The sequence below is a fragment of the Diprion similis genome, chromosome 1 (assembly GCF_021155765.1).
Source record: "Diprion similis isolate iyDipSimi1 chromosome 1, iyDipSimi1.1, whole genome shotgun sequence".
In the NCBI taxonomy this organism is placed as follows: domain Eukaryota; kingdom Metazoa; phylum Arthropoda; class Insecta; order Hymenoptera; family Diprionidae; genus Diprion; species Diprion similis.
Window position 1 is genome coordinate 12,808,556 of NC_060105.1, and position 27,858 is coordinate 12,836,413.

At 41.5% G+C, this 27,858-nt stretch overlaps 1 protein-coding gene across 2 annotated transcripts; it reads left to right on the forward strand.

Annotated features, from left to right (window-relative positions):
* The first annotated feature begins 2,388 nt into the window (after positions 1 to 2,388).
* LOC124408191 (nucleolar protein 11) lies at positions 2,389 to 5,745 on the forward strand. Of its 2 annotated transcripts, none has more exons than XM_046884944.1 (4): positions 2,389 to 2,629; positions 3,143 to 3,674; positions 3,766 to 4,805; positions 5,584 to 5,745. In XM_046884944.1, the coding sequence occupies exons 1-4, from the start codon at positions 2,498 to 2,500 to the stop codon at positions 5,710 to 5,712; spliced, it is 1,833 nt and encodes a 610-aa protein (XP_046740900.1). In that variant the 5' UTR covers positions 2,389 to 2,497; the 3' UTR covers positions 5,713 to 5,745. The 2 variants fall into 2 exon arrangements, with proteins under 2 accessions (XP_046740900.1, XP_046740908.1); XM_046884952.1 differs by lacking the exon at positions 2,389 to 2,629 and having other exon boundaries at positions 3,143 to 3,225; positions 3,363 to 3,674.
* Positions 5,746 to 27,858: the final 22,113 nt, after the last annotated feature.

Sequence of the window (27,858 nt, forward strand, 5' to 3'; positions counted from 1 at the left end):
TATACAGGAATGCTTTTCAGAGGCGGACCCAATCTCCATTGTTAACATCATGACTATAGCATGGAGACTAGAATAAAGGAGACTTAACTCTAATGGGGAGCATAGAAAAAATGCGTCCTTGAAAAATTTATCGTTAGTAGTTTTAGATTTAATCAAAAGCAGTATTCGCGCAGCCCTTGCGGGGCTAGCGTGGCTAGTGTGAATCGAGGGTGACTGCGGTCAGGAGCACTAGCATCTACACGGAGAGAAAAATCAAGCTTTGAAACGATGAACCTTCATGCTTTCGGACCTTGTAATTTTTACATGCTTTCAAAGCATGAATTTCACGAGTTTAACCGGTGAATTCATTGTTTAAAAGCGAGATTCTATTCACGGGCTAGAAGGAGGAGATCCATGCTTCAGCCGCATGGACTTCGTGGTCCAAAAGCATGGAGTCTATCGTTTGAACGCTCGGAATGATTCAAGCCTCCAAACCATGGACTCCACCGCTTGAAACTGTGAGTTTTGAGCGTTTCCCCACCCTGCTCTAGCGGCTTATTAACACTCGAGACCAAGAGGTTCACAGTTTAGAACCGTGAAAGTCTTGCTTTCGGACCATGGGCTACTGCAAGCTTCTACCCGGTGGTATTCATGGTCCCAAAACGACGAGGTTCTTGCTGCAAAAGCATGAGTTTCATGCGTTTCGAGCAGAACTCCTTCCAAGCTTTAGAAGGTTGAATTCATCCTTTAAAAGGATGGTCTTTCCAAGCCTTCAAAGCTTGAGATGTTTCCATCGTTTCAAAGCTTGATTTTTCTCTCCGTGTAGCTAGCAAACTAGCCGGCAAGTAAAGACCAGTGTCTACAACTTGCCGATAGAAACCTGCTACCATGGAGTGTTTTGACTGCGATGACAATTACTCTTTAACGGGATGTGTAGAATGATTCGTTCATTCAACATTTCGTCGTATCGAAGCCAGCGTGGTAGCAGGTTTCTGATGGTATTTGTTCCGCTCGTATGAAAAAAAAATCACAAACATGTTTTTAACTATGTATGAACTCGGAATGGTCCCAAATGATGTAAAAATACATATTTGTAGAGTACTGGTGTATGTTACAGAGAAAAACAGACGAAAAAACTTTAGATGCAATAGCCATAAGAAAAAATTGCGAAATATGGTTTTCGTGGTTTTTTTTAAATATTTTTTACGTCGACCCCCAATTCTGACTGCAGATTCGTATTTAGCAAGAGAAAATGCACAAGGGAAACACAGACCAACCCCCAGTGCGCACAAATTTGCTATTTTTGTGGACCTGTGTAATCAATGTAATAAATCTGTCAACCGAAATTATATAGGAGCATAGGAGACCTGTACCCTATATAAACGAGTGGAGATCAAGCTCAGAGAGCATTTTCGTTATACAAATTTCTAATTGATACATCGTCACTCTGCCCAAGAGCATTTTTTAATACAAGTTCTCATTGATACATTGCTACTCTGACCATAGAGCATTTTGATATATCGTTACTCTGCCCATTCTTTTGTTCAATTCCGGTTGGGTATTCTTGAGTCCAATTATCTTTAGATTGTAATCTATTCTTATCAACTCAGTTCGGAATATTGAAGTAAATATACCGAGGTCAAAGTTAAAATTCAAATTATTTATTAATTACAAAACCTAAAACCATCAATTGATTCCTCACTTATTGACAACTTGCCTACGGTATCCTTCGCTTCACCATAGAACTAGTTGCCGATTATATAATATTGAATCGAGCGAGCAAGGTAAGTTCTTCGAACTCTTATTTCCAATCAAGTTCATTCTCTTATTTACTACACATAATAATTAAAGTATAGTTCAATTACGCGGGTTTTTGATGCTTATCCATTACACGTCAGTGTTTAATCGATATTTTGGCGACCCAAACTACTGATCGTATGTCCCAGTTCATTTTCACAACTCAATTTTGAGTCTAACTCTTAACTTGTCCAGAAGTGACCATTGTGACGTCACACGTCGCTGGTCGCATTCCGATATTTAGTATACTGTCTGTACTGGGGGCTTATTACGGTTTTGCACTGCTCACATTTCCCACCATCCGAGCATTCTGATTGGTTTAGTACGTTTAATCAACTAATCAGAATGCTTGAATGGTGAGAAATGTTAGAAGTGAAACCTGTAATGAGCCCCCTGTTCACAACCTTCTATCAGTTTTGCACTGACGAGTTCGTTGTCCTAGGGAGTTTTTAGCACTGCCAGCTAATTTCGAAACGCACCGCAAGTAGCGCTCCTCTTTATTGGCATTCCTATTGGTCAAAAGTTCGGCAGCAAAATACCGCGGCAGCATTTTGCTGCCCATGAAAATCCAGTCTGAGACAAACTCAGATCCAGATAGTACAGAGATCATTGATGTAAATATAAACTACTAACCAGTGTGGAGATATCAGCGTATTTTAAATAGCCACGTGCAACCGGACAGATCTCATAATATACGTATTGTGTTTATTAATATGTTATAATGGCTAAACTTAGTTCATATTACACTTTGTGCCCACTTATAGATCAACAGAATCTTCTGGGCGTCGAAAAGGATTGTAATCCTGGATGTGTGATAGTTACTTTGGGAAAAAATATCGTTATCAGATATAAGGTTATTTTCAGACACCATATCTTCCACACTCTCCGCAACCTTAGAAACTGCCAAAAAATTTTTAATTGTCACACCCAGATAGCCTAATTGTTTACCAGTCTTTGATTATAATGAACAAAAATGCAGTAAATTGAGTGTCCACATATCCTTTTAGCAATCGACATTTATAGCAACAAAATGCTAGCCAATGCAGAATTCACCCTCAGATTGACAGAAACTTATTGTACTTCACCGTTTCATTAGATTGCATAGTTGTGATTTTCCATTTATTGCCACATTTTTACTAAGAGCTACATAAAGTCTAATTTAATTCACTCAAGGCACTTCAAATACAACAATCAAATAGGGACACAATTTCTTGGCAACACAATGCTATCTGGTTGGGAATTATTTCTGATTTATGCTGCCTGCACATTTTTTGTATGATCAAATACTTATATAAATATTCACATACCATTATCAAAATGGTAAGATTCAACTCTGCAGTTATCCAATTTGATTTTTCCATTGCAGTTACAGGATTTGAAACAGTTAAGCAGCTGGTCTACCAAGGACCGTCTTACGACACAAGTAATCTACGATGAAATAGATGGTCGGTATGTGGCAGTTTTCAATGAAATTTACCTTAGGGTATGGCATGAGAGTGCTAGCGACCTTGACAAAGTAAAGAAGCATAAATTTCATAGCCCGTTTCACGCTATACTTCGAATAGATAAGTATCCCCCAATCCTAGTCTGTCAAAATGGTTCGACAGCATCTCTTACTTGGGCTTTGACAAACCGAAAGTCATGGTATAGCAAAGGGGTGCTCCAAAAGGAAGAGAATATAAGAGATGCTCAGCTCATAAATATTGGCTCAAAAATGTACTTGTGTATGTTAACGTGTATAGACAATCTCCATGATTATATTGTCGTTCCACTTGATGGCCAGACATATGTTGAAGACTCTGAAAATGTAAAGAGGATTAAGCTGCAAAGAACTGCAGAAAAACTTGTAGGCCATGTAGTTATCCAGGATACAAATAATGCTTACCTTCTCACCTTGTGTAAGTAAAGGAAATCAAGTAATGATATCAAAATTTGACTGATTGTGTTAAATAAACTTCAAATATAGTTCAACTTTACCTAATTTTTCAGGGTCACATGGACGACTTTACAGTTATCCATTACTTGGCTGCTCTGCTAATCCACCACCAGGGAATTTACTGAGTGTCGTAACAGCACTGAACACGAAGCATCCGATCATAATGACTCCCTTGAATGAAATAACAATTGCAGCTTACGGTGCTGATATTCAAGAGGAAGGAGCGGTTTTGGTTATTTACAACCTTTCGTTTAAATTGGTACAAGCAATCCAGAAACTTAAACTTTATACAAAAGAGGCAAAGTTGTGGAGAATAGAAGACAAGCTGCTCCTAGCGGCCAATCGCCACTTAGCAGTAGCTCCATTCAGCCTAACACCACAGCGAATTGAAGCAATGATCGGATCTTCGCGTCTTGCACCCAATTCGAATACCAATGTAAACGGAGACGACAACGAAATTGTTGTTATACAAGAGATGGAAATTGCTAGTTGGGGATCAGAGGTGACGGAGGCTGCAACATTCTCTGATCCTGTGCCTAAAGATATAAAAGTACAGCTCTCAACGCTAGTCAAAGATGGTCTGCCTGAAGCTGTCATATTAGAAACATTAATCCCTGCTTTAATAAAATCTAGAGATATTAAAAATATAATTTGGTGTCTAAAGAACTTCAGAGATGTCCCTGAAAAACTTCTGATCAACCTTTTATCGTTTTGTCTTACCACATGTGACGATTCGTTCGATTCCGATCAAAATGGATTCACCAATTTTTCTATAGTTGAGCCTTATGGGAGGGTTGTTTTTCTGAATCATATTCTCAGTGTTCATTATTCGGACATTTGCCTAATGTCTCATTTAAAAACTGGTCTTAGCTTCAATGAGATCTTGATTTTACTCAATTATTTGACTTCTGCTCTGGACACTACACAAGAAGATCGCGAAATGCCACATACAGGAACATCTCAGCCTAGTGAAGAACAGCTACTGGACTGGGCCAGCCTTTTACTCGATTCGCATTATCAACAGTATCTCCTGTCGCAAGACCCAAAAGTCTATTCATTGCTACAGCAACTCAGCTCAGTGCTAGAAGTGCACGTAAGTATCATCATTTACTTTCAATAAAATTAGTATAAAAGGTTTCTGCAAGATTTAAAATGGTACTGACAAACAACTTCATTTATTACTTCTTAGAAAATATTCTATTCTTGATCTCTTTCAAAATTCAAATTTAAAGAAATCGTAATTCGATTGTTATTTTTTATAGTCGTTTGAATATGGATAGAAATCAATAGCTTTTATTATAAAAAATTACGGAAATACCGTGGACAACTTATGTACATGGTCAAGTAGATACTGTTTTTGCTAAATTATTAATTACATTTGAACATTGTACATCATTCAGACTATCATATTGGATATTTTACGCCAACTCTACCAATGTCTAATCCTGATCATCTCAAATTAAATTTTTGTTAATGTGAACAGTATTATGTCAATTAAAAGCTTGTAAAAATTATATGTTAATCATTTGTTGGGCAGCAGTTGCTCTCTGATATCTTCGGCACTAATAACAGTCATATTTACAGCTAAGTTTGTAGTATAGTCAGTATAATACATTCAGAAAAGCGAACCAATAATTTACAGAAATAGTTTGGCAATAAAAAAAGTTCGTCTAAAAACAAATTTTTTATCACTGATTTTGAATTGTTTAATTACGAATATAAATACGCGGTAATTATAGGAAAATTTATGAAATTGGTAGAAAAACTCAGTTGAGCTATGACACTTATAAGGTAGCATATCATTATCAATAACTGACTCTTTGATAGTAACTAGTTATCATTATGTTATAATTTTATTTCATCATTTCCAGTTTCATGTCATTGATGATCTACAAACTGTAAGATCGTTGGTAGAAAGACTTTCCGACGGTAAATCTCTCGGGCCAACTCCGAAGGGTGCTTCGAAATATTATTCCATTGAAGAAGTGAAGTTGTACTAGGTACTAAGAAATAAAGATGAATTTGCACATTAAGACATCTGCATTTCGTTTAACTTAATATTAGTTCTTCTTATGTCATGAATCAATCACAGCGAGTCCAGAATTCATTCTATATGGATTGTTTCACAATTCATATCGTAGCTGTCTGGCATAAAAAGGTCATAGGTGATCATTTATAAAATACTAACTTTAGAACAAGAAGGAAACACACATATTACGTCCTAGACAAATAGTACATTATGCAACAAGGGAATAAAGTCGGAGATTATTCTCGTGGCTCGCTCGGGCAGTAATCACCCAAGGGAATAATCGATTTTTATTCCTTTGTTACATATATGACTTTATTTCCGACTCAACTCTGGCCACATTTATTGACTCAAACAGTGAGAATCACTCACGCACAGAAGCTGAGTGTTCTATGTCGACCGCAGCGCGAGTGGGTGGTGCCCTTTTTGGGCGGTTTGTATTTAATGTTTTCCTTTTCCTCATTGGGATGAAATTGACCCTAATACCGACTTTAACGTACAATTTTGAAGTCAGCGCACTTAAATCACGGTTGATTCTGCTAGTTGATGAAAAAACTTTTTTTCCCGTAAATAAGAGAAAAAAAGTTAAGCGAGAAAAAAATGTCAGTTTCGTCTTTCTTTTCAGGTCCAAAAAGTTGACTTTATGGTTGAGTCCGGAATGAGCGTATAAAGATTCAGCCGTACTTAATTTTTTCTTGCATTCTCCCCCACTTTTGGTGTCGATATTTAGTGCTGCAAATTGTGTCAATTGTCCCTCTCAATAACATATGGGGGCTTTCAGATGCTGAATCAGTGGCAAAGGTACATTTGACTCAAACCAAATTTCATACAATCAGAGTTGCTGGAATGCTCATTGACAATTCGGTATCATCGAACACTCACAGTTCTCCAAACTGTTTAATTGTAGGATTATTTTGAAATAAGCAAACCTTGTAAGAAGGCAATGTATTGAACGTTACAGCAAAAAAAAAAACGCTTTGTTTTTGCATTTTTCTGCTGCCGGTTTTTCCGTGGTGAGTTCAGTGCTGTGGTCCTACCCTATTTCTAAAGTATTTTCTAGAGTCCTGGGAGTCCAATAAGTCGAGGATAAGCCATTCAAAGTGATTCCGAGAGAAAAGATTTTTGCCCCAAAAATTAAGTGAGGCTAACCCCTGTGGATTTTTGGCGAAAATTTCACCAACTTTAAGGAGTGCTGCAATCGATTCTTTAGGGCACTATTCCGACGTGATTTTGCGAGAGAAATCGGTCAAGCGCAGTCCCAATACGCTCCGAGCAACGGATCGGAAGTTACAGCCAAAAAACTGCAGATTTTCATCGTCATTTCTCTGCTGCTGGTCCAACGCTTTTCTTATTGTGTCTTTCGAGTTCTTGGGGTTCCAATTAGCCAAGAAACGGTCACACAAATTGATTCGGAGACCAGAAATTTTCGGCTCCAAAAATCGCAAAAAAAGTAAGGCTAACCCCTTTGGATTTTTGGCGAAAATTTCGACGACTTTGAAAAGTGCTGCAATCAATTTTTAGGGGTACTATTTTGACGTAATTTTGCAAGAGAAATCGATTAAGCGCAGTCTCAATAGGCTGCGAGCAACGGATCAAAAGTTACGGCCAAAAAACTGCGGATTTTTGTCGTCATTTCTCTGCTGTTGGTCCTACGCTACTTTTAATGTGTTTTTCAAGTTCCTGGGGTTCCAATTAGCCAAGAAACGGTCACAGAAATTAAATCGGAGACCAGAAATTTTCGGCTCCGATGATCTCAAAAAAAGTAGGGCTAACCCCTTTGGATTTTTGACGAAAATTTCGACAACTTTGTAAAGTGCTGCAATTGATTCTTTAGGGCACTATTCCGACGTAATTTTGCAAGAGAAATCGACTAAGCGCAGTCCCAATACGCTCCGAGCAACGGATCAAAAGTTACAGCCAAAAAACTGCAGATTTTCATCGTCATTTCTCTGCTATAGGTCCTACGCTACTTTCAATGTGTTTTTTGAGTTCCTGGGGTTCCAATTAGCCAAGAAACGGTCACACAAATTGATTCGGAGACCAGAAATTTTCGGCTCCAAAAATCGCAAAAAAAGTAAGGCTAACCCCTTTGGATTTTTGGCGAAAATTTCGACGACTTTGAAAAGTGCTGCAATCAATTTTTGGGGGTACTATTTTGACGTAATTTTGCAAGAGAAATCGATTAAGCGCAGTCTCAATAGGCTGCGAGCAACGGATCAAAAGTTACGGCCAAAAAACTGCGGATTTTTGTCGTCATTTCTCTGCTGTTGGTCCTACGCTACTTTGAATGTGTTTTTCAAGTTCCTGGGGTTCCAATTAGCCAAGAAACGGTCACAGAAATTAAATCGGAGACCAGAAATTTTCGGCTCCGATGATCTCAAAAAAAGTAGGGCTAACCCCTTTGGATTTTTGACGAAAATTTCAACAACTTTGTAAAGTGCTGCAATTGATTCTTTAGGGCACTATTCCGACGTAATTTTGCAAGAGAAATCGACTAAGCGCAGTCCCAATACGCTCCGAGCAACGGATCAAAAGTTACAGCCAAAAAACTGCAGATTTTCATCGTCATTTCTTTGCTGCTGGTCCAACGCCTTTCTTAATGTGTTTTTCGAGTTCCTGGGGTTCCAATTAGCCAAGAAACGGTCACACAAATTGATTCGGAGACCAGAAATTTTCGGCTCCAAAAATCGCAAAAAAAGTAAGGCTAACCCCTTTGGATTTTGGGTGAAAAATTCGACGACTTTGAAAAGTGCTGCAATAAATTTTTTAGGGTACTATTTTGACGTAATTTTGCAAGAGAAATCGATTGAGCGCAGTCCCAATAGGCTGCGAGCAACGGATCAAACGTAACGGCCAAAAAACTGCAGATTTTCATCGTCATTTCTCTGCTGTTGGTCCAACGCTACTTTTGATGTGTTTTTCAAGTTCCTGGGGTTCCAATTGGCCCAGAAACGGTCACAGAAATTAATTCGGTGACCAGAAATTTTCGGCTCTGGATATCGCAAAAAAAGTAAGGCTAACCCCTTTGGATTTTTGGCGACAATTTCACCAACTTTGAGGAGTGCTGCAATCGATTCTTTAGGGCACTATTCCGACGTGATTTTGCGAGAGAAATCGATCAAGCGCAGTCCCAATACGCTCCGAGCAACGGATCGGAAGTTACAGCCAAAAAACTGCAGATTTTCATCGTCATTTCTCTGCTATAGGTCCTACGCTACTTTCAATGTGTTTTTTGAGTTCCTGGGGTTCCAATTAGCCAAGAAACGGTCACACAAATTGATTCGGAGACCAGAAATTTTCGGCTCCAAAAATCGCAAAAAAAGTAAGGCTAACCCATTTGGATTTTTGGCGAAAATTTCGACGACTTTGGAAAGTGCTGCAATCAATTTTTGTGGGTACTATTATGACGTAATTTTGCAAGAGAAATCGATTGAGCGCAGTCCCAATAGGCTGCGAGCAACGGATCAAAAGTTACGGCCAAAAAACTGCGGATTTTTGTCATCATTTCTCTGCTGCGGGTCCAACGCTTTTCTTATTGTGTTTTTTGAGTTTCTGGGGTTTCAAGTAGCCAAGAAATGGTCACACAAATGAATTCGGTAACCAGAAATTTTCAGCTCGAAACATCGCAAAAAAAGTAAGGCTAACCCCTTCGGATTTTTGGCGAAAATTTCGACGACTTTGAAAAGTGCTGCAATTAATTTTTTAGGGTACTATTTTTACGTAATTTTGCAAGAGAAATCGATTGAGCGTAGTCCCAATAGGCTGCGAGCAACGGATCAAAAGTTACGGCCAAAAAACTGCGAATTTTTGTCGTCATTTCTCTGCTATAGGTCCTACGCTACTTTCAATGTGTTTTTTGAGTTTCTGGGGTTCCAATTAGCCAAGAGACGGTCACACAAATTGATTCGGAGACCAGAAATTTTCGGCTCCAAAAATTGCAAAAAAGTAAGGCTAACCCCTTCGGATTTTTGGCGAAAATTTCGACAACTTTGAAAAGTGCTGCAATCAATTTTTTAGGGTACTATTTTGACGTAATTTTGCAAGAGAAATCGATTGAGCGCAGTCCCAATAGGCTGCGAGCAACGGATCAAAAGTTACGGCCAAAAAACTGCGGATTTTTGTCATCATTTCTCTGCTGCGGGTCCAACGCTTTTCTTATTGTGTTTTTTGAGTTTCTGGGGTTTCAAGTAGCCAAGAAATGGTCACACAAATGAATTCGGTAACCAGAAATTTTCAGCTCGAAACATCGCAAAAAAAGTAAGGCTAACCCCTTCGGATTTTTGGCGAAAATTTCGACGACTTTGAAAAGTGCTGCAATTAATTTTTTAGGGTACTATTTTTACGTAATTTTGCAAGAGAAATCGATTGAGCGTAGTCCCAATAGGCTGCGAGTAACGGATCAAAAGTTACGGCCAAAAAACTGCGAATTTTTGTCGTCATTTCTCTGCTATAGGTCCTACGCTACTTTCAATGTGTTTTTTGAGTTTCTGGGGTTCCAATTAGCCAAGAGACGGTCACACAAATTGATTCGGAGACCAGAAATTTTCGGCTCCAAAAATTGCAAAAAAGTAAGGCTAACCCCTTCGGATTTTTGGCGAAAATTTCGACAACTTTGAAAAGTGCTGCAATCAATTTTTTAGGGTACTATTTTGACGTAATTTTGCAAGAGAAATCGATTGAGCGCAGTCCCAATAGGCTGCGAGCAACGGATCAAAAGTTACGGCCAAAAAACTGCGGATTTTTGTCATCATTTCTCTGCTGCGGGTCCAACGCTTTTCTTATTGTGTTTTTTGAGTTTCTGGGGTTTCAATTAGCCAAGAAATGGTCACACAAATGAATTCGGAGACCAGACATTTTCAGCTCCAAACATCGCAAAAAAAGTAAGGCTAACCCCTTCGGATTTTTGGCGAAAATTTCGACTACTTTGAAAAGTGCTGCAATCAATTTTTAAGGGTACTATTTTGACGTAATTTTGCAAGAGAAATCGATTGAGCGTAGTCCCAATAGGCTGCGAGCAACGGATCAAAAGTTACGGCCAAAAAACTGCGAATTTTTGTCGTCATTTCTCTGCTATAGGTCCTACGCTACTTTCGATGTGTTTTTTGAGTTTCTGGGGTTTCAATTAGCCAAGAAATGGTCACACGAATGAATTCGGAGACCAGAAATTTTCAGCTCCAAACATCGCAGAAAAAGTAAGGCTAACCCCTTCGGATTTTTGGCGAAAATTTCGACGACTTTGAAAAAAGCTGCAATCAATTTTTGAGGGTACTATTTTGACGTAATTTTGCAAGAGAAATCGATTAAGCGTAGTCCCAATAGGCTGCGAGCAACGGATCAAAAGTTACGGCCGAAAAACTGCAGATTTTCATCGTCATTTCTCCGCTGCTGGTCCTAGGCTATTTTTCATGTGTTTTCTGAGTTCCTGGGCGTCGTATTAGTCTAAAAAGCGTCATACGGATCGATTCCCAGACAAAAGATTTTTCGTCCAAAAAAAATCCAAGGCTAACCCCTTTGCATTTTTGGCGAAAATTTCGACGACTTTGACAAGTGCTGCAATTAATTCTTTAGGGTACTATTCCGACGTGATTTTGCGAGAGGAATCGATTAATCGCAGTCCCGATACGCTGCGAGCAACACCTGCAAAGTTACAGCCGAAAAACTGCAGATTTTCATCGTCATTTCTCCGCTGCTGGTCCTAGGCTATTTTTCATGTGTTTTCTGAGTTCCTGGGCGTCGAATTAGTCTAAAAAGCGTCATACGGATCGATTCCCAGACAAAAGATTTTTCGGCCAAAAAAAATCCAAGGCTAACCCCTTTGCATTTTTGGCGAAAATTTCGACGACTTTGAAAAGTGCTGCAATTAATTCTTTGGGGTACTATTCCGACGTGATTTTGCGAGAGGAATCGATTAATCGCAGTCCCGATACGCTGCGAGCAACACCTGCAAAGTTACAGCCGAAAAACTGCAGATTTTCATCGTCATTTCTCCGCTGCTGGTCCTAGGCTATTTTTCATGTGTTTTCTGAGTTCCTGGGCGTCGAATTAGTCTAAAAAGCGTCATACGGATCGATTGCCAGACAAAAGATTTTTCGGCCAAAAAACATCCAAGGCTAACCCCTTTGCATTTTTGGCGAAAATTTCGACGACTTTGAAAAGTGCTGCAATTAATTCTTTGGGGTACTATTCCGACGTGATTTTGCGAGAGGAATCGATTAATCGCAGTCCCGATACGCTGCGAGCAACACCTGCAAAGTTACAGCCGGAAAACTGCAGATTTTCATCGTCATTTCTCCGCTGCTGGTCCTAGGCTATTTTTCATGTGTTTTCTGAGTTCCTGGGCGTCGAATTAGTCTAAAAAGCGTCATACGGATCGATTCCCAGACAAAAGATTTTTCGGCCAAAAAAAATCCAAGGCTAACCCCTTTGCATTTTTGGCGAAAATTTCGACGACTTTGAAAAGTGCTGCAATTAATTCTTTGGGGTACTATTACGACGTGATTTTGCGAGAGGAATCGATTAATCGCAGTCCCGATACGCTGCGAGCAACACCTGCAAAGTTACAGCCGAAAAACTGCAGATTTTTATCGTCATTTCTCCGCTGCTGGTCCTAGGCTATTTTTCATGTGTTTTCTGAGTTCCTGGGCGTCGAATTAGTCTAAAAAGCGTCATACGGATCGATTCCCAGACAAAAGATTTTTCGGCCAAAAAAAATCCAAGGCTAACCCCTTTGCATTTTTGGCGAAAATTTCGACGACTTTGAAAAGTGCTGCAATTAATTCTTTGGGGTACTATTCCGACGTGATTTTGCGAGAGGAATCGATTAATCGCAGTCCCGATACGCTGCGAGCAACACCTGCAAAGTTACAGCCGAAAAACTGCAGATTTTCATCGTCATTTCTCCGCTGCTGGTCCTAGGCTATTTTTCATGTGTTTTCTGAGTTCCTGGGCGTCGAATTAGTCTGAAAAGCGTCATACGAATCGATTCCCAGACAAAAGATTTTTCGGCCAAAAAAAATCCAAGGCTAACCCCTTTGCATTTTTGGCGAAAATTTCGACGACTTTGAAAAGTGCTGCAATTAATTCTTTGGGGTACTATTCCGACGTGATTTTGCGAGAGGAATCGATTAATCGCAGTCCCGATACGCTGCGAGCAACACCTGCAAAGTTACAGCCGAAAAACTGCAGATTTTCATCGTCATTTCTCCGCTGCTGGTCCTAGGCTATTTTTCATGTGTTTTCTGAGTTCCTGGGCGTCGAATTAGTCTATAAAGCGTCATACGGATCGATTCCCAGACAAAAGATTTTTCGGCCAAAAAAAATCCAAGGCTAACCCCTTTGCATTTTTGGCGAAAATTTCGACGACTTTGAAAAGTGCTGCAATTAATTCTTTGGGGTACTATTCCGACGTGATTTTGCGGGAGGAATCGATTAATCGCAGTCCCGATACGCTGCGAGCAACACCTGCAAAGTTACAGCCGAAAAACTGCAGATTTTCATCGTCATTTCTCCGCTGCTGGTCCTAGGCTATTTTTCATGTGTTTTCTGAGTTCCTGGGCGTCGAATTAGTCTAAAAAGCGTCATACGGATCGATTCCCAGACAAAAGATTTTTCGGCCAAAAAAAATCCAAGGCTAACCCCTTTGCAGTTTTGGCGAAAATTTCGACGACTTTGAAAAGTGCTGCAATTAATTCTTTGGGGTACTATTCCGACGTGATTTTGCGAGAGGAATCGATTAATCGCAGTCTTGATACGCTGCGAGCAACACCTGCAAAGTTACAGCCGAAAAACTGCAGATTTACATCGTCATTTCTCCGCTGCTGGTCCTAGGCTATTTTTCATGTGTTTTCTGAGTTCCTGGGCGTCGAATTAGTCTAAAAAGCGTCATACGGATCGATTCCCAGACAAAAGATTTTTCGGCCAAAAAAAATCCAAGGCTAACCCCTTTGCATTTTTGGCGAAAATTTCGACGACTTTGAAAAGTGCTGCAATTAATTCTTTGGGGTACTATTCCGACGTGATTTTGCGAGAGGAATCGATTAATCGCAGTCCCGATACGCTGCGAGCAACACCTGCAAAGTTACAGCCGAAAAACTGCAGATTTTCATCGTCATTTCTCCGCTGCTGGTCCTAGGCTATTTTTCATGTGTTTTCTGAGTTCCTGGGCGTCGAATTAGTCTAAGAGGCGTCATACGGATTGATTCCCAGACAAAAGATTTTTCGGCCAAAAAAAATCCAAGGCTAACCCCTTTGCATTTTTGGCGAAAATTTCGACGACTTTGAAAAGTGCTGCAATTAATTCTTTGGGGTACTATTCCGACGTGATTTTGCGAGAGGAATCGATTAATCGCAGTCCCGATACGCTGCGAGCAACACCTGCAAAGTTACAGCCGAAAAACTGCAGATTTTCATCGTCATTTCTCCGCTGCTGGTCCTAGGCTATTTTTCATGTGTTTTCTGAGTTCCTGGGCGTCGAATTAGTCTAAGAGGCGTCATACGGATTGATTCCCAGACAAAAGATTTTTCGGCCAAAAAAAATCCAAGGCTAACCCCTTTGCATTTTTGGCGAAAATTTCGACGACTTTGAAAAGTGCTGCAATTAATTCTTTGGGGTACTATTTCGACGTGATTTTGCGAGAGGAATCGATTGATCGCAGTCCCGATACGCTGCGAGCAACACCTGCAAAGTTACAGCCGAAGAACTGCAGATTTTCATCGTCATTTCTCCGCTGCTGGTCCTAGGCTATTTTTCATGTGTTTTCTGAGTTCCTGGGCGTCGAATTAGTCTAAAAAGCGTCATACGGATCGATTCCCAGACAAAAGATTTTTCGGCCAAAAAAAATCCAAGGCTAACCCCTTTGCATTTTTGGCGAAAATTTCGACGACTTTGAAAAGTGCTGCAATTAATTCTCTGGGGTACTATTCCGACGTGATTTTGCGAGAGGAATCGATTAATCGCAGTCCCGATACGCTGCGAGCAACACCTGCAAAGTTACAGCCGAAAAACTGCAGATTTTCATCGTCATTTCTCCGCTGCTGGTCCTAGGCTATTTTTCATGTGTTTTCTGAGTTCCTGGGCGTCGAATTAGTCTGAAAAGCGTCATACGAATCGATTCCCAGACAAAAGAATTTTCGGCCAAAAAAAATCCAAGGCTAACCCCTTTGCATTTTTGGCGAAAATTTCGACGACTTTGAAAAGTGCTGCAATTAATTCTTTGGGGTACTATTCCGACGTGATTTTGCGAGAGGAATCGATTAATCGCAGTCCCGATACGCTGCGAGCAACACCTGCAAAGTTACAGCCGAAAAACTGCAGATTTTCATCGTCATTTCTCCGCTGCTGGTCCTAGGCTATTTTTCATGTGTTTTCTGAGTTCCTGGGCGTCGAATTAGTCTAAAAAGCGTCATACGGATCGATTCCCAGACAAAAGATTTTTCGGCCAAAAAAAATCCAAGGCTAACCCCTTTGCATTTTTGGCGAAAATTTCGACGACTTTGAAAAGTGCTGCAATTAATTCTTTGGGGTACTATTCCGACGTGATTTTGCGAGAGGAATCGATTAATCGCAGTCCCGATACGCTGCGAGCAACACCTGCAAAGTTACAGCCGAAAAACTGCAGATTTTCATCGTCATTTCTCCGCTGCTAGTCCTAGGCTATTTTTCATGTGTTTTCTGAGTTCCTGGGCGTCGAATTAGTCTAAAAAGCGTCATACGGATCGATTCCCAGACAAAGGATTTTTCGGCCAAAAAAAATCCAAGGCTAACCCCTTTGCATTTTTGGCGAAAATTTCGACGACTTTGAAAAGTGCTGCAATTAATTTTTTGGGGTACTATTCCGACGTGATTTTGCGAGAGGAATCGATTAATCGCAGTCCCGATACGCTGCGAGCAACACCTGCAAAGTTACAGCCGAAAAACTGCAGATTTTCATCGTCATTTCTCCGCTGCTGGTCCTAGGCTATTTTTCATGTGTTTTCTGAGTTCCTGGGCGTCGAATTAGTCTAAAAAGCGTCATACGGATCGATTCCCAGACAAAAGATTTTTCGGCCAAAAAAAATCCAAGGCTAACCCCTTTGCATTTTTGGCGAAAATTTCGACGACTTTGAAAAGTGCTGCAATTAATTCTTTGGGGTACTATTCCGACGTGATTTTGCGAGAGGAATCGATTAATCGCAGTCCCGATACGCTGCGAGCAACACCTGCAAAGTTACAGCCGAAAAACTGCAGATTTTCATCGTCATTTCTCCGCTGCTGGTCCTAGGCTATTTTTCATGTGTTTTCTGAGTTCCTGGGCGTCGAATTAGTCTAAAAAGCGTCATACGGATCGATTCCCAGACAAAAGATTTTTCGGCCAAAAAAAATCCAAGGCTAACCCCTTTGCATTTTTGGCGAAAATTTCGACGACTTTGAAAAGTGCTGCAATTAATTCTTTGGGGTACTATTCCGACGTGATTTTGCGAGAGGAATCGATTAATCGCAGTCCCGATACGCTGCGAGCAACACCTGCAAAGTTACAGCCGAAAAACTGCAGATTTTCATCGTCATTTCTCCGCTGCTGGTCCTAGGCTATTTTTCATGTGTTTTCTGAGTTCCTGGGCGTCGAATTAGTCTAAAAAGCGTCATACGGATCGATTCCCAGACAAAAGATTTTTCGGCCAAAAAAAATCCAAGGCTAACCCCTTTGCATTTTTGGCGAAAATTTCGACGACTTTGAAAAGTGCTGCAATTAATTCTTTGGGGTACTATTCCGACGTGATTTTGCGGGAGGAATCGATTAATCGCAGTCCCGATACGCTGCGAGCAACACCTGCAAAGTTACAGCCGAAAAACTGCAGATTTTCATCGTCATTTCTCCGCTGCTGGTCCTAGGCTATTTTTCATGTGTTTTCTGAGTTCCTGGGCGTCGAATTAGTCTAAAAAGCGTCATACGGATCGATTCCCAGACAAAAGATTTTTCGGCCAAAAAAAATCCAAGGCTAACCCCTTTGCATTTTTGGCGAAAATTTCGACGACTTTGAAAAGTGCTGCAATTAATTCTTTGGGGTACTATTCCGACGTGATTTTGCGAGAGTAATCGATTAATCGCAGTCTTGATACGCTGCGAGCAACACCTGCAAAGTTACAGCCGAAAAACTGCAGATTTACATCGTCATTTCTCCGCTGCTGGTCCTAGGCTATTTTTCATGTGTTTTCTGAGTTCCTGGGCGTCGAATTAGTCTAAAAAGCGTCATACGGATCGATTCCCAGACAAAAGATTTTTCGGCCAAAAAAAATCCAAGGCTAACCCCTTTGCATTTTTGGCGAAAATTTCGACGACTTTGAAAAGTGCTGCAATTAATTCTTTGGGGTACTATTCCGACGTGATTTTGCGAGAGGAATCGATTAATCGCAGTCCCGATACGCTGCGAGCAACACCTGCAAAGTTACAGCCGAAAAACTGCAGATTTTCATCGTCATTTCTCCGCTGCTGGTCCTAGGCTATTTTTCATGTGTTTTCTGAGTTCCTGGGCGTCGAATTAGTCTAAAAAGCGTCATACGGATCGATTCCCAGACAAAAGATTTTTCGGCCAAAAAAAATCCAAGGCTAACCCCTTTGCATTTTTGGCGAAAATTTCGACGACTTTGAAAAGTGCTGCAATTAATTCTTTGGGGTACTATTCCGACGTGATTTTGCGAGAGGAATCGATTAATCGCAGTCCCGATACGCTGCGAGCAACACCTGCAAAGTTACAGCCGAAAAACTGCAGATTTTCATCGTCATTTCTCCGCTGCTGGTCCTAGGCTATTTTTCATGTGTTTTCTGAGTTCCTGGGCGTCGAATTAGTCTGAAAAGCGTCATACGAATCGATTCCCAGACAAAAGATTTTTCGGCCAAAAAAAATCCAAGGCTAACCCCTTTGCATTTTTGGCGAAAATTTCGACGACTTTGAAAAGTGCTGCAATTAATTCTTTGGGGTACTATTCCGACGTGATTTTGCGAGAGGAATCGATTAATCGCAGTCCCGATACGCTGCGAGCAACACCTGCAAAGTTACAGCCGAAAAACTGCAGATTTTCATCGTCATTTCTCCGCTGCTGGTCCTAGGCTATTTTTCATGTGTTTTCTGAGTTCCTGGGCGTCGAATTAGTCTAAAAAGCGTCATACGGATCGATTCCCAGACAAAAGATTTTTCGGCCAAAAAAAATCCAAGGCTAACCCCTTTGCATTTTTGGCGAAAATTTCGACGACTTTGAAAAGTGCTGCAATTAATTCTTTGGGGTACTATTCCGACGTGATTTTGCGAGAGGAATCGATTAATCGCAGTCCCGATACGCTGCGAGCAACACCTGCAAAGTTACAGCCGAAAAACTGCAGATTTTCATCGTCATTTCTCCGCTGCTGGTCCTAGGCTATTTTTCATGTGTTTTCTGAGTTCCTGGGCGTCGAATTAGTCTGAAAAGCGTCATACGAATCGATTCCCAGACAAAAGATTTTTCGGACAAAAAAAATCCAAGGCTAACCCCTTTGCATTTTTGGCGAAAATTTCGACGACTTTGAAAAGTGCTGCAATTAATTCTTTGGGGTACTATTCCGACGTGATTTTGCGAGAGGAATCGATTAATCGCAGTCCCGATACGCTGCGAGCAACACCTGCAAAGTTACAGCCGAAAAACTGCAGATTTTCATCGTCATTTCTCCGCTGCTGGTCCTAGGCTATTTTTCATGTGTTTTCTGAGTTCCTGGGCGTCAAATTAGTCTAAAAAGCGTCATACGGATCGATTCCCAGACAAAAGATTTTTCGGCCAAAAAAAATCCAAGGCTAACCCCTTTGCATTTTTGGCGAAAATTTCGACGACTTTGAAAAGTGCTGCAATTAATTCTTTGGGGTACTATTCCGACGTGATTTTGCGAGAGGAATCGATTAATCGCAGTCCCGATACGCTGCGAGCAACACCTGCAAAGTTACAGCCGAAAAACTGCAGATTTTCATCGTCATTTCTCCGCTGCTGGTCCTAGGCTATTTTTCATGTGATTTCTGAGTTCCTGGGCGTCGAATTAGTCTAAAAAGCGTCATACGGATCGATTCCCAGACAAAAGATTTTTCGGCCAAAAAAAATCCAAGGCTAACCCCTTTGCATTTTTGGCGAAAATTTCGACGACTTTGAAAAGTGCTGCAATTAATTCTTTGGGGTACTATTCCGACGTGATTTTGCGAGAGGAATCGATTAATCGCAGTCCCGATACGCTGCGAGCAACACCTGCAAAGTTACAGCCGAAAAACTGCAGATTTTCATCGTCATTTCTCCGCTGCTGGTCCTAGGCTATTTTTCATGTGTTTTCTGAGTTCCTGGGCGTCGAATTAGTCTGAAAAGCGTCATACGAATCGATTCCCAGACAAAAGATTTTTCGGCCAAAAAAAATCCAAGGCTAACCCCTTTGCATTTTTGGCGAAAATTTCGACGACTTTGAAAAGTGCTGCAATTAATTCTTTGGGGTACTATTACGACGTGATTTTGCGAGAGGAATCGATTAATCGCAGTCCCGATACGCTGCGAGCAACACCTGCAAAGTTACAGCCGAAAAACTGCAGATTTTCATCGTCATTTCTCCGCTGCTGGTCCTAGGCTATTTTTCATGTGTTTTCTGAGTTCCTGGGCGTCGAATTAGTCTAAAAAGCGTCATACGGATCGATTCCCAGACAAAAGATTTTTCGGCCAAAAAAAATCCAAGGCTAACCCCTTTGCATTTTTGGCGAAAATTTCGACGACTTTGAAAAGTGCTGCAATTAATTCTTTGGGGTACTATTCCGACGTGATTTTGCGAGAGGAATCGATTAATCGCAGTCCCGATACGCTGCGAGCAACACCTGCAAAGTTACAGCCGAAAAACTGCGGATTTTCATCGTCATTTCTCCGCTGCTGGTCCTAGGCTATTTTTCATGTGTTTTCTGAGTTCCTGGGCGTCGAATTAGTCTCAAAAGCGTCATACGGATCGATTCCCAGACAAAAGATTTTTCGGCCAAAAAAAATCCAAGGCTAACCCCTTTGCATTTCTGGCGAAAATTTCGACGACTTTGAAAAGTGCTGCAATTAATTCTTTGGGGTACTATTCCGACGTGATTTTGCGAGAGGAATCGATTAATCGCAGTCCCGATACGCTGCGAGCAACACCTGCAAAGTTACAGCCGAAAAACTGCAGATTTTCATCGTCATTTCTCCGCTGCTGGTCCTAGGCTATTTTTCATGTGTTTTCTGAGTTCCTGGGCGTCGAATTAGTCTAAAAAGCGTCATACGGATCGATTCCCAGACAAAAGATTTTTCGGCCAAAAAAAATCCAAGGCTAACCCCTTTGCATTTTTGGCGAAAATTTCGACGACTTTGAAAAGTGCTGCAATTAATTCTTTGGGGTACTATTCCGACGTGATTTTGCGAGAGGAATCGATTAATCGCAGTCCCGATACGCTGCGAGCAACACCTGCAAAGTTACAGCCGAAAAACTGCAGATTTTCATCGTCATTTCTCCGCTGCTGGTCCTAGGCTATTTTTCATGTGTTTTCTGAGTTCCTGGGCGTCGAATTAGTCTAAAAAGCGTCATACGGATCGATTCCCAGACAAAAGATTTTTCGGCCAAAAAAAATCCAAGGCTAACCCCTTTGCATTTTTGGCGAAAATTTCGACGACTTTGAAAAGTGCTGCAATTAATTCTTTGGGGTACTATTCCGACGTGATTTTGCGAGAGGAATCGATTAATCGCAGTCCCGATACGCTGCGAGCAACACCTGCAAAGTTACAGCCGAAAAACTGCAGATTTTCATCGTCATTTCTCCGCTGCTGGTCCTAGGCTATTTTTCATGTGTTTTCTGAGTTCCTGGGCGTCGAATTAGTCTAAAAAGCGTCATACGGATCGATTCCCAGACAAAAGATTTTTCGGCCAAAAAAAATCCAAGGCTAACCCCTTTGCATTTCTGGCGAAAATTTCGACGACTTTGAAAAGTGCTGCAATTAATTCTTTGGGGTACTATTCCGACGTGATTTCGCGAGAGGAATCGATTAATCGCAGTCCCGATACGCTGCGAGCAACACCTGCAAAGTTACAGCCGAAAAACTGCAGATTTTCATCGTCATTTCTCCGCTGCTGGTCCTAGGCTATTTTTCATGTGTTTTCTGAGTTCCTGGGCGTCGAATTAGTCTAAAAAGCGTCATACGGATCGATTCCCAGACAAAAGATTTTTCGGCCAAAAAAAATCCAAGGCTAACCCCTTTGCATTTTTGGCGGAAATTTCGACGACTTTGAAAAGTGCTGCAATTAATTCTTTGGGGTACTATTCCGACGTGATTTTGCGAGAGGAATCGATTAATCGCAGTCCCGATACGCTGCGAGCAACACCTGCAAAGTTACAGCCGAAAAACTGCAGATTTTCATCGTCATTTCTCCGCTGCTGGTCCTAGGTTATTTTTCATGTGTTTTCTGAGTTCCTGGGCGTCGAATTAGTCTAAAAAGCGTCATACGAATGGATTCCCAGACAAAAGATTTTTCGGCCAAAAAAAATCCAAGGCTAACCCCTTTGCATTTTTGGCGAAAATTTCGACGACTTTGAAAAGTGCTGCAATTAATTCTTTGGGGTACTATTCCGACGTGATTTTGCGTGAGGAATCGATTAATCGCAGTCCCGATACGCTGCGAGCAACACCTGCAAAGTTACAGCCGAAAAACTGCAGATTTTCATCGTCATTTCTCCGCTGCTGGTCCTAGGCTATTTTTCATGTGTTTTCTGAGTTCCTGGGCGTCGAATTAGTCTAAAAAGCGTCATACGGATCCATTCCCAGACAAAAGATTTTTCGGCCAAAAAAAATCCAAGGCTAACCCCTTTGCATTTTTGGCGAAAATTTCGACGACTTTGAAAAGTGCTGCAATTAATTCTTTGGGGTACTATTCCGACGTGATTTTGCGAGAGGAATCGATTAATCGCAGTCCCGATACGCTGCGAGCAACACCTGCAAAGTTACAGCCGAAAAACTGCAGATTTTCATCGTCATTTCTCCGCTGCTGGTCCTAGGCTATTTTTCATGTGTTTTCTGAGTTCCTGGGCGTCGAATTAGTCGAAAAAGCGTCATACGGATCGATTGCCAGACAAAAGATTTTTCGGCCAAAAAAAATCCAAGGCTAACCCCTTTGCATTTTTGGCGTATATTTCGACGACTTTGAAAAGTGCTGCAATTAATTCTTTGGGGTACTATTCCGACGTGATTTTGCGAGAGGAATCGATTAATCGCAGTCCCGATACGCTGCGAGCAACACCTGCAAAGTTACAGCCGAAAAACTGCAGATTTTCATCGTCATTTCTCCGCTGCTGGTCCTAGGCTATTTTTCATGTGTTTTCTGAGTTCCTGGGCGTCGAATTAGTCTAAAAAGCGTCATACGGATCGATTCCCAGACAAAAGATTTTTCGGCCAAAAAAAATCCAAGGCTAACCCCTTTGCATTTTTGGCGAAGATTTCGACGACTTTGAAAAGTGCTGCAATTAATTCTTTGGGGTACTATTCCGACGTGATTTTGCGAGAGGAATCGATTAATCGCAGTTCCGATACGCTGCGAGCAACACCTGCAAAGTTACAGCCGAAAAACTGCAGATTTTCATCGTCATTTCTCCGCTGCTGGTCCTAGGCTATTTTTCATGTGTTTTCTGAGTTCCTGGGCGTCGAATTAGTCTAAAAAGCGTCATACGGATCGATTCCCAGACAAAAGATTTTTCGGCCAAAAAAAATCCAAGGCTAACCCCTTTGCATTTCTGGCGAAAATTTCGACGACTTTGAAAAGTGCTGCAATTAATTCTTTGGGGTACTATTCCGACGTGATTTTGCGAGAGGAATCGATTAATCGCAGTCCCGATACGCTGCGAGCAACACCTGCAAAGTTACAGCCGAAAAACTGCAGATTTTCATCGTCATTTCTCCGCTGCTGGTCCTAGGCTATTTTTCATGTGTTTTCTGAGTTCCTGGGCGTCGAATTAGTCTAAAAAGCGTCATACGGATCGATTCCCAGACAAAAGATTTTTCGGCCAAAAAAAATCCAAGGCTAACCCCTTTGCATTTTTGGCGGAAATTTCGACGACTTTGAAAAGTGCTGCAATTAATTCTTTGGGGTACTATTCCGACGTGATTTTGCGAGAGGAATCGATTAATCGCAGTCCCGATACGCTGCGAGCAACACCTGCAAAGTTACAGCCGAAAAACTGCAGATTTTCATCGTCATTTCTCCGCTGCTGGTCCTAGGTTATTTTTCATGTGTTTTCTGAGTTCCTGGGCGTCGAATTAGTCTAAAAAGCGTCATACGAATGGATTCCCAGACAAAAGATTTGTCGGCCAAAAAAAATCCAAGGCTAACCCCTTTGCATTTTTGGCGAAAATTTCGACGACTTTGAAAAGTGCTGCAATTAATTCTTTGGGGTACTATTCCGACGTGATTTTGCGTGAGGAATCGATTAATCGCAGTCCCGATACGCTGCGAGCAACACCTGCAAAGTTACAGCCGAAAAACTGCAGATTTTCATCGTCATTTCTCCGCTGCTGGTCCTAGGCTATTTTTCATGTGTTTTCTGAGTTCCTGGGCGTCGAATTAGTCTAAAAAGCGTCATACGGATCCATTCCCAGACAAAAGATTTTTCGGCCAAAAAAAATCCAAGGCTAACCCCTTTGCATTTTTGGCGGAAATTTCGACGACTTTGAAAAGTGCTGCAATTAATTCTTTGGGGTACTATTCCGACGTGATTTTGCGAGAGGAATCGATTAATCGCAGTGCCGATACGCTGCGAGCAACACCTGCAAAGTTACAGCCGAAAAACTGCAGATTTTCATCGTCATTTCTCCGCTGCTGGTCCTAGGCTATTTTTCATGTGTTTTCTGAGTTCCTGGGCGTCGAATTAGTCTAAAAAGCGTCATACGGATCGATTCCCAGACAAAAGATTTTTCGGCCAAAAAAAATCCAAGGCTAACCCCTTTGCATTTTTGGCGAAAATTTCGACGACTTTGAAAAGTGCTGCAATTAATTCTTTGGGGTACTATTCCGACGTGATTTTGCGAGAGGAATCGATTAATCGCAGTCCCGATACGCTGCGAGCAACACCTGCAAAGTTACAGCCGAAAAACTGCAGATTTTCATCGTCATTTCTCCGCTGCTGGTCCTAGGCTATTTTTCATGTGTTTTCTGAGTTCCTGGGCGTCGAATTAGTCTAAAAAGCGTCATACGGATCGATTCCCAGACAAAAGATTTTTCGGCCAAAAAAAATCCAAGGCTAACCCCTTTGCATTTTTGGCGAAAATTTCGACGACTTTGAAAAGTGCTGCAATTAATTCTTTGGGGTACTATTCCGACGTGATTTTGCGAGAGGAATCGATTAATCGCAGTCCCGATACGCTGCGAGCAACACCTGCAAAGTTACAGCCGAAAAACTGCAGATTTTCATCGTCATTTCTCCGCTGCTGGTCCTAGGCTATTTTTCATGTGTTTTCTGAGTTCCTGGGCGTCGGATTAGTCTAAAAAGCGTCATACGGATCGATTCCCAGACAAAAGATTTTTCGGCCAAAAAAAATCCAAGGCTAACCCCTTTGCATTTTTGGCGAAAATTTCGACGACTTTGAAAAGTGCTGCAATTAATTCTTTGGGGTACTATTCCGACGTGATTTTGCGAGAGGAATCGATTAATCGCAGTCCCGATACGCTGCGAGCAACACCTGCAAAGTTACAGCCGAAAAACTGCAGATTTTCATCGTCATTTCTCCGCTGCTGGTCCTAGGCTATTTTTCATGTGTTTTCTGAATTCCTGGGCGTCGAATTAGTCTAAAAAGCGTCATACGGATCGATTCCCAGACAAAAGATTTTTCGGCCAAAAAAAATCCAAGGCTAACCCCTTTGCATTTTTGGCGAAAATTTCGACGACTTTGAAAAGTGCTGCAATTAATTCTTTGGGGTACTATTCCGACGTGATTTTGCGAGAGGAATCGATTAATCGCAGTCCCGATACGCTGCGAGCAACACCTGCAAAGTTACAGCCGAAAAACTGCAGATTTTCATCGTCATTTCTCCGCTGCTGGTCCTAGGCTATTTTTCATGTGTTTTCTGAGTTCCTGGGCGTCGAATTAGTCTAAAAAGCGTCATACGAATCGATTGCCAGACAAAAGATTTTTCGGCCAAAAAAAATCCAAGGCTAACCCCTTTGCATTTTTGGCGAAAATTTCGACGACTTTGAAAAGTGCTGCAATTAATTCTTTGGGGTACTATTCCGACGTGATTTTGCGAGAGGAATCGATTAATCGCATTCCCGATACGCTGCGAGCAACACCTGCAAAGTTACAGCCGAAAAACTGCAGATTTTCATCGTCATTTCTCCGCTGCTGGTCCTAGGCTATTTTTCATGTGTTTTCTGAGTTCCTGGGCGTCGAATTAGTCTAAAAAGCGTCAAACGAATCGATTCCCAGACAAAAGATTTTTCGACCAAAAAAAATCCAAGGCTAACCCCTTTGCATTTTTGGCGAAAATTTCGACGACTTTGAAAAGTGCTGCAATTAATTCTTTGGGGTACTATTCCGACGTGATTTTGCGAGAGGAATCGATTAATCGCAGTCCCGATACGCTGCGAGCAACACCTGCAAAGTTACAGCCGAAAAACTGCAGATTTTCATCGTCATTTCTCCGCTGCTGGTCCTAGGCTATTTTTCATGTGTTTTCTGAGTTCCTGGGCGTCGAATTAGTCTAAAAAGCGTCATACGGATCGATTCCCAGACAAAAGATTTTTCGGCCAAAAAAAATCCAAGGCTAACCCCTTTGCATTTTTGGCGAAAATTTCGACGACTTTGAAAAGTGCTGCAATTAATTCTTTGGGGTACTATTCCGACGTAATTTTGCGAGAGGAATCGATTAATCGCAGTCCCGATACGCTGCGAGCAACACCTGCAAAGTTACAGCCGAAAAACTGCAGATTTTCATCGTCATTTCTCCGCTGCTGGTCCTAGGCTATTTTTCATGTGTTTTCTGAGTTCCTGGGCGTCGAATTAGTCTAAAAAGCGTCATACGGATCGATTCCCAGACAAAAGATTTTTCGGCCAAAAAAAATCCAAGGCTAACCCCTTTGCATTTTTGGCGAAAATTTCGACGACTTTGAAAAGTGCTGCAATTAATTCTTTGGGGTACTATTCCGACGTGATTTTGCGAGAGGAATCGATTAATCGCAGTCCCGATACGCTGCGAGCAACACCTGCAAAGTTACAGCCGAAAAACTGCAGATTTTCATCGTCATTTCTCCGCTGCTGGTCCTAGGCTATTTTTCATGTGTTTTCTGAGTTCCTGGGCGTCGAATTAGTCTGAAAAGCGTCATACGAATCGATTCCCAGACAAAAGATTTTTCGGCCAAAAAAAATCCAAGGCTAACCCCTTTGCATTTTTGGCGAAAATTTCGACGACTTTGAAAAGTGCTGCAATTAATTCTTTGGGGTACTATTCCGACGTGATTTTGCGAGAGGAATCGATTAATCGCAGTCCCGATACGCTGCGAGCAACACCTGCAAAGTTACAGCCGAAAAACTGCAGATTTTCATCGTCATTTCTCCGCTGCTGGTCCTAGGCTATTTTTCATGTGTTTTCTGAGTTCCTGGGCGTCGAATTAGTCTAAAAAGCGTCATACGGATCGATTCCCAGACAAAAGATTTTTCGGCCAAAAAAAATCCAAGGCTAACCCCTTTGCATTTTTGGCGAAAATTTCGACGACTTTGAAAAGTGCTGCAATTAATTCTTTGGGGTACTATTCCGACGTGATTTTGCGAGAGGAATCGATTAATCGCAGTCCCGATACGCTGCGAGCAACACCTGCAAAGTTACAGCCGAAAAACTGCAGATTTTCATCGTCATTTCTCCGCTGCTGGTCCTAGGCTATTTTTCATGTGTTTTCTGAGTTCCTGGGCGTCGAATTAGTCTAAAAAGCGTCATACGGATCGATTCCCAGACAAAAGATTTTTCGGCCAAAAAAAATCCAAGGCTAACCCCTTTGCATTTTTGGCGAAAATTTCGACGACTTTGAAAAGTGCTGCAATTAATTCTTTGGGGTACTATTCCGACGTGATTTTGCGAGAGGAATCGATTAATCGCAGTCCCGATACGCTGCGAGCAACACCTGCAAAGTTACAGCCGAAAAACTGCAGATTTTCATCGTCATTTCTCCGCTGCTGGTCCTAGGCTATTTTTCATGTGTTTTCTGAGTTCCTGGGCGTCGAATTAGTCTGAAAAGCGTCATACGAATCGATTCCCAGACAAAAGATTTTTCGGCCAAAAAAAATCCAAGGCTAACCCCTTTGCATTTTTGGCGAAAATTTCGACGACTTTGAAAAGTGTTGCAATTAATTCTTTGGGGTACTATTCCGACGTGATTTTGCGAGAGGAATCGATTAATCGCAGTCCCGATACGCTGCGAGCAACACCTGCAAAGTTACAGCCGAAAAACTGCAGATTTTCATCGTCATTTCTCCGCTGCTGGTCCTAGGCTATTTTTCATGTGTTTTCTGAGTTCCTGGGCGTCGAATTAGTCCAAAAAGCGTCATACGGATCGATTCCCAGACAAAAGATTTGTCGGCCAAAAAAAATCCAAGGCTAACCCCTTTGCATTTCTGGCGAAAATTTCGACGACTTTGAAAAGTGCTGCAATTAATTCTTTGGGGTACTATTCCGACGTGATTTTGCGAGATGAATCGATTAATCGCAGTCCCGATACGCTGCGAGCAACACCTGCAAAGTTACAGCCGAAAAACTGCAGATTTTCATCGTCATTTCTCCGCTGCTGGTCCTAGGCTATTTTTCATGTGTTTTCTGAGTTCCTGGGCGTCGAATTAGTCTAAAAAGCGTCATACGAATCGATTGCCAGACAAAAGATTTTTCGGCCAAAAAAAATCCAAGGCTAACCCCTTTGCATTTTTGGCGAAAATTTCGACGACTTTGAAAAGTGCTGCAATTAATTCTTTGGGGTACTATTCCGACGTGATTTTGCGAGAGGAATCGATTAATCGCATTCCCGAAACGCTGCGAGCAACACCTGCAAAGTTACAGCCGAAAAACTGCAGATTTTCATCGTCATTTCTCCGCTGCTGGTCCTAGGCTAT